This window comes from Gymnoscopelus microlampas (genome assembly GCF_963454915.1).
Source record: "Gymnoscopelus microlampas genome assembly, chromosome: 24".
Classification (NCBI taxonomy): domain Eukaryota; kingdom Metazoa; phylum Chordata; class Actinopteri; order Myctophiformes; family Myctophidae; genus Gymnoscopelus; species Gymnoscopelus microlampas.
This window is the reverse complement of record NC_139961.1, coordinates 257,380-267,379: the sequence shown is the minus strand read 5'-3', so window position 1 is coordinate 267,379 and position 10,000 is coordinate 257,380. Positions and strand designations below refer to the sequence as shown.

The following is a 10,000-nucleotide window of genomic DNA, read 5'->3' as shown; positions in this document are numbered from 1 at the left end:
AGCCTCTTGTCCTCTCAGCAACATACTTGAAGAAGGCTCCCAGTGGTTGGAGAGAGTCACCGACACCTTGTGGGGAAAGACAACCTTGAGGATGAAGAATGGATCTCATGGGGTGCATATTATGCAAGCATTGCAGAGCCTTGTTCAGCCCCCCCATCCAGATCATACATACTGCCACTGTTCACAGAGTCTCCTACCAGTCCCACTATGGCTTGGCTTGGCATGCAATGAATGTCCTCCTTCAAGCAATCAACTACCTAAATCCAGGTCAGACACCAGTCATGTTAGCTGATCAACCCCTATTCACACTTGCCAAAAAAGATGCTCTGGAGTGTGTCTGGAGACTGGCTGGATGAATGGCAGTGGATGGACTACAGCTCTCACCAATAGTGGTAATTCAACTAGTGGCAAAGCTCAGTCTTTCATTGGTGTTGACCACATCTGCAGAACCTGGTACATGCATCAGGTGTCTGTAGCTGCTCTGTACTTGTGATGAAGGCTTATGAGCGATATTTGTAAAAGGCTGTAAATGATGAGTCGAGCCCCCTCTTCCTTTTGCCCTTTGATGAATGGCTTCAATTTCAATTATTTCAAGGGACTTGCCAGAACTGGTTATTTGCAAGTGCAAGACTCAAATTACCACAAACAACCCCATTGTCATGGTAGTAAGAAAATTATTGGGGATTTGTTTTGCCTTGAAACCTAATTAATTGGACTCCTTGACCCTAAAAATGTTTACCATTATAGCTTTAACAGAAGTAAATATGGGTTCTGCTGTATCACTTCAAATGGTGGCGGCCATTTTTAAAAACGCATATATTTCAGAAATGAAGAGTGATCTTATTTGTCTCTTTGGATCATTTCTTTCTTAGTGCTCTAAGGTACTTCTATACCGAAGGGAAAAGTAAATCAAAGTTTTAGAGGAGGGGGGGTAAGTTACCCTGTTAAAATGTCTGAAATTTACACATTTTACCCCCCGCTGTCATGGCAATTAGTAAAGCATTGGGTATTTTACATTGAAACCTATTTAATTGAATTCCTCAACCCCAAAAATGTACAATTTAACACCAATATTATTACTATAGCTCTAACAGAAGCAAAGATATGGGGTCTGGTATAATAGTGGTTAATTGTCGTTTTTTTTAAAAACGCCTATATAAAGAAAATGAAGGGTGATCAAACTTGTCTCTTTGGATATTTTTTTTCCTATGGCCCTAAGGTACTTCCATGACAAAGGGAAAAGTAAATACAAGTTTTAGAGGGGGAGGGGTTAAGTTACCCTGTTAAAACGTATTTTTTTAATGAAGTTTGCATATTTTACCCACCGCTGTCATGGCAATTAATGAAGTATTCGTTTTTTTGCATTGAAACCTATTTAATTGAATTCCTTGACCCCAAAAATGTACACTTTGACACCAATATTATTATTATAGCTCTAACAGAAGCAAAGCTATGGGGTCTGGTGTAATAGTGGTTAATTGTCGGCGGCCATTTTTAAAAACGCCTATAAAAAAAAAAGAAGGGTGATCTAACTTGTCTCTTTGGATATTGTTTTTCCTATGGCCCTAAGGTACTTCCATGACAAAGGGACAAGTAAATACAAGTTTTAGAGGGGGAGGGGTTAAGTTACCCTGTTAAAACGTATTTTTTTAATGAAATTTGCATATTTTACCCCCCGCTGTCATGGCAATTAATGAAGTATTCGTTTTTTTGCATTGAAACCTATTTAATTGAATTGCTTGACCCCAAAAATGTACACTTTGACACCAATATTATTATTATAGCTCTAACAGAAGCAAAGACATGGGGTCTGGTATAATAGTGGTTAATTGTCGGCGGCCATTTTTAAAAACGCCTATAAAAAAAAAAGAAGGGTGATCTAACTCGTCTCTTTGGATAATTCTTTTCCTATGGCCCTAAGGTACTTCCATACCAAAGGGGACCTTTGCATCATGACTTGAAGTCAAATGTTGCTTAGCACCTCCACTATATATCAGTGGTGCTCAATCTTTTTCATGTCAAGGACCCCCAAAACGATATGTATTTGGCCGCGGACCCCCCATCAAAATATCTTGTTCCAGGGACCCCCCCCCCCCCAGAAGCAAAGATTTGAGTTAAAAATGTTCGCTTTAAAAATATATATATTCAAAGCTTTGCACACGTTTTCACGATTTTTCAAAAATAGCAGATCTACAAGCTCGTAGCGCGGCACTCGGTGCCGCGCTATGAGCTTGTAGATCTGCTATTTTTGATTAAAATAATGCTTTTTAGCTCACATCTAAAAATGACACAGTTCCAGGTATGAATGGGTTAAATAGAGGTTACGTAAATAAATACATGATAAAGAGACCAGAGCCAACTTAAACATGCCTCACTATACCTGTGTGTGTGTGTGTGTGTGTGTGTGTGTGTGTGTGTGTGTGTGTGTGTGTGTGTGTGTGTGTGTGTGTGTGTGTGTGTGTGTGTGTGTGTGTGTGTGCGTGCGCGTGCGTGTGCGTGTGTGTGTGTGTGTGTTCTATAGGTGAAAGCAGCGTACTTTGACAGAGTCAACCTGTCTGCCAACGGATTCTACAAGTATGTCAATTCCTTACCCGACTATATGATTCTCTTCTAGGTGGTGCACCTCCTACTGGCTCCACTGTGACATTGTGTTACATTGTGTTGTGTTGTGTTACATTGTGTTGTGTTACCAGACAATTGGACTCGAGTCATAGTGACTCGACTCGAGTCTGACTCGAGTCGCATATTTGACGACTTGCGACTTGACTCGGACTTGGAAGGTAAAAGACCAACGAGACTTGAGACTCGACTCGACTTGCTTAGCCAATGACTCCTGACTCGACTGGACTCGAGACAAGATGACTCGTGACTTGTTTTGTCATCGGAGTTCCCCCCGCATAATAAACAGAGCAGTTGAGATTTCATTCGGCCAGATCTTTCTCAATTTTACTTGAATTCTTATAATTTTAATGTTTATATGATCCGTAAAGTTTATATTTTCATTTGGTATCAGTCATGAATTTATTATAATTTATTATAATTTATTATCTTATTTTCTGTCATCTATTTCCACGCGCAACTTCAAGCCATGGTACGTAGATACATGACCGGAAAACCCCAAAACACGATCGCCCCCATTTATTTTCGCGGAACAGCGGTTCTTGTATTCCTGTATTTGTTTTACTGAGGATAAGGTTAGAAATACGTTTACGGTTAGCCATGTTATTAGTTTTACTGAGGTTACGTTTAGGAATAAGGTTAGGTTTAGGCATAGTTTAATGAGGTTACGTTTAGGAATACCAGGTGAATATCACCGGATTTCCCCCGGGGTGACTGTTTTGGGGCGAGAGTTTTGGTGTTCGTCTGTAGTAGTGGGCTAGGGTTAGGGTTAGGTGTGTGTGTGTGTGTGTGTGTGTGTGTGTGTGTGTGTATATATATATATATATATATATATATATACATACACACACACACACACACACACACACACACACACACACACACACACACACACACACACACACACACACACAGTATATCTAGGTGTGCCCTGGGATCTTTTGGCTATGCCAGGTGTGCCTTGGCACCAAAAAGGTTGAGAAACACTGCTTTAGTGTAATTTAGCCTTTCCCTAGTTCTAACTAAATGATCAGACATGTAATGCTGTGGATAAATGGATAAATGAACAGCTTTATGCTGGTTTAATTCTTGACTTTAAGATACGGTTCCTCTCTTCAAGATATAAACCTGAGTGCTTTGTGGGTGGGCTGGGGAACAATAATAGTGAGGGACTTGACACAACCTTGTGACTCGACTTGTGACTCGGCTTGACTTGCCCACAACAGAGAGACTTGAGACTCGACTTGGACTCGGACCGGAGCGACTTGAACAATACTCTGTGTGTTACATTGTGTTACATTGTGTTGTGTTACATTGTGTTACATTGTGTTACATTGTGTTGTGTTACATTATATCATATGTATTTGCAGGACTCCAGATCTGGGTTATGACTTTGAGACAAACTCAGGACGTCCGTTCAACTATTTCTCTTACGGAGTCGCCTGTTCTGAGGTGGAGATAGACTGTCTGACCGGAGTACACAAGGTACACAACACATGTAGTAACGTGTGTAGACACGTTACTACACAACATGTGGACAATATGACTGGACTATTGTGCAGTGTTGTGTGTAGTTGTGTTGGTTATGGAAACACAAAACCTGTGGAACAGGTCTGTGACTTTAAGTGTTGGCTTACACACACACACACATTTCAATGTCTTTATTTGAATCCACATTTATAAAATACATTACAAATATTTTTCAGTTGCTTTTGATGTCCTGCAAACTGGAAACAACATGTGTCTCAGTGCTTCAATACAAACAAGTTCAGAATATAAACAACAAATGCATATGAACTTATTCACAGTTAACATTGGTCATACACTTCAGTCTACCATATTACCAACACCGGAGAATAATTATGGGTACAGGAAGCACCTTCTCCTCCAAATAGATCCACTGCCTATAATGGAGGAGATTGAGCAATATGTTGCAAGCTGCCTTGCCTTACACTTTGACAACCCCATAATCCTCAAGCCCCTGACCTCTGACCTCTGACCACCAGCCTGTGGACATGGCCCAAGCTGCCAAAAACAATGAGCTGACACTTGTAGCCTAGATGTATAATGGCTTGTACTAATGGCTGGTATTTTACTTGCTTAGTAAGGAAAGCTTCCTCTAAACTTGAATCAACAGGAAAACCTCTCTGCTGTTCTCATCAATCACAATGACATCCGGTGTGTCTGCAGTTATATTTGTAAATACATGGGGGTCATTGCATTGAAACATCTCTGGTTTCACACAAGAATGTTTGTAAAACACAACAGAGGAATCAAACGTGGGTGACACATCTTTTGTGATAATGTCAACAATTCTGTCATGCCTGGCTATGTACAGTCCTTTATAAACATTACAACCGTTTAATCTATGGGACATGGACTCTATGGTCTGATACTGTCCATGGTGTAGGCAGTAAGAGTCATGTTTATTGGGATACCAGATGGACAGATTCAGTTTGGTTTGGCAGCGCTTGGAGGCGTGCCTTTACCGTGAAGATGACAATCTCCTCATCAATCGCTGCGTTTTTTTAAGAATCGAGTGGGACACGGAGTGATCAGCTGACTGCAGGCAAGCGAGCTTCCCTTGCAGCCGCAGTCCTGTCCATCGCTGTTTCCTCTGCTGCGCTCTCAGCGCTAGAAGGTGTTTGCGCGCGGCCGATGGTGAGGAGCGCGCTTGATGTTCTGTCGCGTTGTTGCACGCGAGTTGATTGACAGGTCAGTGATCACAGACTCAGAGACGCTCACCGTCTCGTCGTCCGCTCCTTTCCTCTCCAGAGTGACATCAGTCCAATTACACAGATCCTTCAGATCGGGCCAGTCAGAGTTTACACCAAAACCGGCTGCGTTGGTGTCCAATTTACCACTGGGCTTCTTTTTAAACCCAAGGAAGCTGGGGGGGGGGGGGTCGCTAGTTTTTGGGACCTTGCGTCGCTCCAGGTCGAGAATAAGCGAGGCTCTGGCTAGCTCTCTGACTGTCTGATCGTCACTGTTTAAGCATGTTTGATAGATGGGAAAGGCGCGTGGATATATATGTCCATTCGATATCTGCTACATAATATATGCGATGCACATATTATGCGATGCGATGCGGCCTTTTTGAACGTTACCCCCGCATAATTATGCGCCATTTTGCTGATTATGCGGTAAATTCTGCGATCGCATAAACACATTTTTCTGGAGGGTCTAATTACCCTTTTCACCTCTTCCTCAGTGAAATGCGCAGTGTTTGGTAGATGCTCTGGTTCAGATTGATGGTATCAGATCAGACCAGGGTGGGGGGGTAACAGGGGGGGCTGCTGATGTCGTATGGCCGTTCCCTTGGCATTTCTCCTCATAGTAGTGTCAGATACAAAGTGCATATAAGGCAGAGCATTGTTACATACTGTATATGTATGTGTGTGTATATAGATAGATAGATAGATCAGTGGTTCTCAAACTTTTTCATGCCAAGGACCCCCAAATTGACACTTATTAGCCCGCGGACCCCCATTTCAAAAGATATGCCAGGGACCCCCATAAGAGAATATTTTTTACGGCTCTAGCAGTGATTCTCAACCATTTTAATTTCAAGGACCCCCAGTTTGACATGCATTAAGGCTACGGACCCCCATTTAATGGCATTTCTATCACTTGGACCGCAATTTATATTGTAAAATCAATGTCAATTTAACTCTGAGAGTGTACAAATGGAACCAAATGGACCCGTTAGGGTCCATTTGGTTCCATTTGTACACTCTCAGAGTTACAGACCCATAAGGGTCCATTTGGTTCCTATCTATCATGTAGCTGGGGACCCCCTGGAAACCCCTCAAGTACCCCTGGGGGTCCCCGGACCCCACTTTGAGAACCAATGAGATAGATAGATAGATAGATAGACAGACAGACAGACAGACAGACAGACAGACAGACAGACAGACAGACAGACAGATAGATACAAAGTGCATATAAGGCAGAACATTGTTACAACCAATAATGTTGACATGCTTGTCAAACACAGCAGACAACAATCATGGGTAAAGGAAACAACTCCTCCTCCACATTGAGAGGCTTCCTATAACAGCTGTTATTACACGGCTTGGTTGAATGCTCGATTCTGATTGGTCAGTCATCGGTCATTATTTCTGGATAATGACCGATGAGCTCTTGTTGTATATTTCATAACTTAAGGTACACATTTAAGTCATATGTTAGAATTATTATAGGTCTGCTTTGTCCTGTACAGATAGCAGACAGAGAGGAGCCTGGTGGGGGTGACAATTAACATTGGCTATTGTTCTAGTTGATAGACATAGCGGCTATGCATTTGGGATCAGGGCTGACACCGTTCTTTTCCTGCCTCTTTACAGTTGCAAATGTGGAGGGCCAGGGGAAGTGGGGGTTCACCTTTGAGGGCTGTCACACCCAACACGTACCTCCTCTTATTCTTTAGATCTCACTACTATAAATATACTGTAAAATGTAAGCTTGGGAGTTGTTAGTCTCAGAGGCCGGAGGGCCGAGCAGGGGAGCTGAGGCTCCCTATGAAAGCTGGTTGTACTCTGTTTGTTCCATGAAATAAATCCGAAGCAACGAACCTCACTATTGGAGTGATGTCTCATCCATTCTTCACCATTCATTCACATCTCTGGAACATCAAACTAACTTTACAATATGGCGTTGTTGGCAATCAGTATAGTGCAGTAAACCTGTAAGTCTGTGGCTTTTAAGATACCACATATGGCGTTTAAGTCGGCAGTCGCGTTGGTTTGGCTATTTGGGGAGCGGGACGCCAATCTCCAGAAATGCTGAGCCAGGCGTCGAAAGGACATGCGCGGACGGGGCCTTGCGGTGGAAGGATCATGCTATCTTCCGGCGACATGGGGGGACCACTACAAGGAGGACATCGACACGACATGAAGACAACTTTTCGAGGATCTACGGGGAGAGGCCCTCATCATGACCAGATCTAGGATGCTGTACGACTCATCTGGCTGCACAACTTATCTTCTACGGTCGCTAAAGGAGCGCGCTGCGGTGCTGACGGCAGTGCGGGGAACCTGTGGATCGACGGGGTTCTCTCGTGGCGGGTAATGTTGTGAGGAGGACGGGAGACAGCGGGTGCCAGCAGAACGTGGAACCGGTGATGAGGGGTTCTTCGTGGGGAGTGTGTTAACATTTTCTGCGCTCGCAAGTAGAGCGTGCTGTTGTAAAAATTGCAGCTATCTGTTGGACAATCTGGACACTGCACTGGGAAACGCGGCTGGGGCGAGAAAATGACATTGAGGGAGACTACAGAGAAACATTATCGAGCGGGACATTGTGCATACGGGACCTGAGGTTATATTTTTGTGATGATGGGGGTTTAAACTGTGGGGCGAGGGCTGCCATGGCGCGAGTGTTTGTGAGGGTATTTTTTTACTTTCTGGTCTCTGGTATTTAATGTGAGCTTACTTTGTGTTTTGTTATTTCATTGGGGGTACACTGCCTTGTCTTTTCACTGTGGGCACTTCCGTTGGTAGCTGTCATTTGTACTTATTGGTACGGTGTAAGCTTAGGGATAAGTATTAGGCTATCTTTGGGTATAATTTGGTGGCTCGGCGGGGGGGACATTGACCTGGGGGGTGGTGTTATCGGTTGGTGAGTGATGATTCAACTGTATGCTGTCAGCTTCCATTGTGCTTGTTAGCTGTGTAATGTTTTATCCTGGAGTTTAAAGGACTAACAGAGGGATCCTGCACGCTAATTGGAATCAGGGAATGAGTTTTCTGTCTATTTGTAAATCACCTTGTCACTGTACTATGTAATTTTGGTTCTTGTATGTGCATTGTTCTGTATTGGATGTTGTTTGCTCTTTGGTGTTCCTGAATGTTTTATTTTTGTCCTGGTTGTGTTCCAGTAAGTTTCATGGGGGGCGGTTCTTTGTTTTCTTTGGAAATATACGTTTTTGCGGAAGACGTTTGAAGTCTCCTGTGGGGGGTCTGTTGTATATTTCATAACTTAAGGTACACATTTAAGTCATATGTTAGAATTATTATAGGTCTGCTTTGTCCTGTACAGATAGCAGACAGAGAGGAGCCTGGTGGGGGTGACAATTAACATTGGCTATTGTTCTAGTTGATAGACATAGCGGCTATGCATTTGGGATCAGGGCTGACACCGTTCTTTTCCTGCCTCTTTACAGTTGCAAATGTGGAGGGCCAGGGGAAGTGGGGGTTCACCTTTGAGGGCTGTCACACCCAACACGTACCTCCTCTTATTCTTTAGATCTCACTACTATAAATATACTGTAAAATGTAAGCTTGGGAGTTGTTAGTCTCAGAGGCCGGAGGGCCGAGCAGGGGAGCTGAGGCTCCCTATGAAAGCTGGTTGTACTCTGTTTGTTCCATGAAATAAATCCGAAGCAACGAACCTCACTATTGGAGTGATGTCTCATCCATTCTTCACCATTCATTCACATCTCTGGAACATCAAACTAACTTTACAATATGGCGTTGTTGGCAATCAGTATAGTGCAGTAAACCTGTAAGTCTGTGGCTTTTAAGATACCACACTCTATAACGGACCGCTGTGTAATCAGAGACTCAGAACACCTGCTCATATCAACCTGTGCTGCTTGGTTATATGCTTTATCCAACATGACAGCCATGTAAACAAACAAACAATGTCATTTACAACTAAACGTTGCTCTCAAGAATGTTTTTGAAAACATTTGAAGTGAGAAATAGACGATGCAATAACCGAGAAGTCATTCTATTTGATCCACTGCGCTTCCTTGTTTATCGTGGCACAACAACGGGGGAATACCAAAACGCTCGCCCCAAAACACAGTCGCCCCGGGGCAAAGCCGGCGGTATTACAGGCAAATCGGCAGTAAATAGAATGGGGGGCGAGTGTGTTTTGGGGCGAGTTTTTTTCCATTTCGTCATTTGTTTTTGCGAGGCGAACATGTCCGCCCAGCCCAATACTTATGGAATACTTTCATTGCCGTAAGCAAGGAAATACTTCGTTTTGTTGTTACTTTTGGGTAAATGTATTTATGTATTTATTAAGTAGCCGTGTAATAAGCGGGATAATGCATGGGGAGGTAGTCATTATTGAAATTTAAAGCCCTTCAGGGCGATTAACCACCTCGGCTGCGCCTCGGTGGTTAATCGCCCTGTCGGGCTTTAAATTTCAATAATGACTACCTCCCCATGCATTATCCCTTGCATATTGAGCTGTAGCCTGGGATCCAGCCTGCTTCGCTACGTTCGGCGGACTTTTTTCTCTCTCTCCGCTTATCAGTCTGGAATGCACCCCATTGACTCGTTTTGCAGAACTACACTGGAACTACATATGTTACGTTAGGCAACGTCGTTGCTGATTGGATGTTGTTCAAACGAATGACGAATCACAACGATCA

The 10,000-nt window shown here is 43.3% G+C and overlaps 2 protein-coding genes across 2 annotated transcripts in view; one reads left to right on the top strand and one right to left on the bottom strand.

The window, feature by feature from the left end:
- The window catches only part of LOC311041025 (target of Nesh-SH3-like), a gene marked incomplete at its 5' end in the record, with an annotated part of 759,687 nt that overhangs the window by 494,035 nt on the left and 255,652 nt on the right, over window positions 1–10,000 (bottom strand). The gene's annotated exons all lie outside the window — the stretch shown is intronic.
- Window positions 1–10,000, top strand: part of xdh (xanthine dehydrogenase) — a gene marked incomplete at its 5' end in the record, with an annotated part of 71,530 nt that overhangs the window by 54,135 nt on the left and 7,395 nt on the right. The window contains 2 exons of the mRNA XM_084051400.1: window positions 2,522–2,574; window positions 3,990–4,104. Coding sequence (XP_083907526.1) covers window positions 2,522–2,574; window positions 3,990–4,104 — 168 coding nt within the window. The remainder of the gene's footprint in view (window positions 1–2,521; window positions 2,575–3,989; window positions 4,105–10,000) is intronic.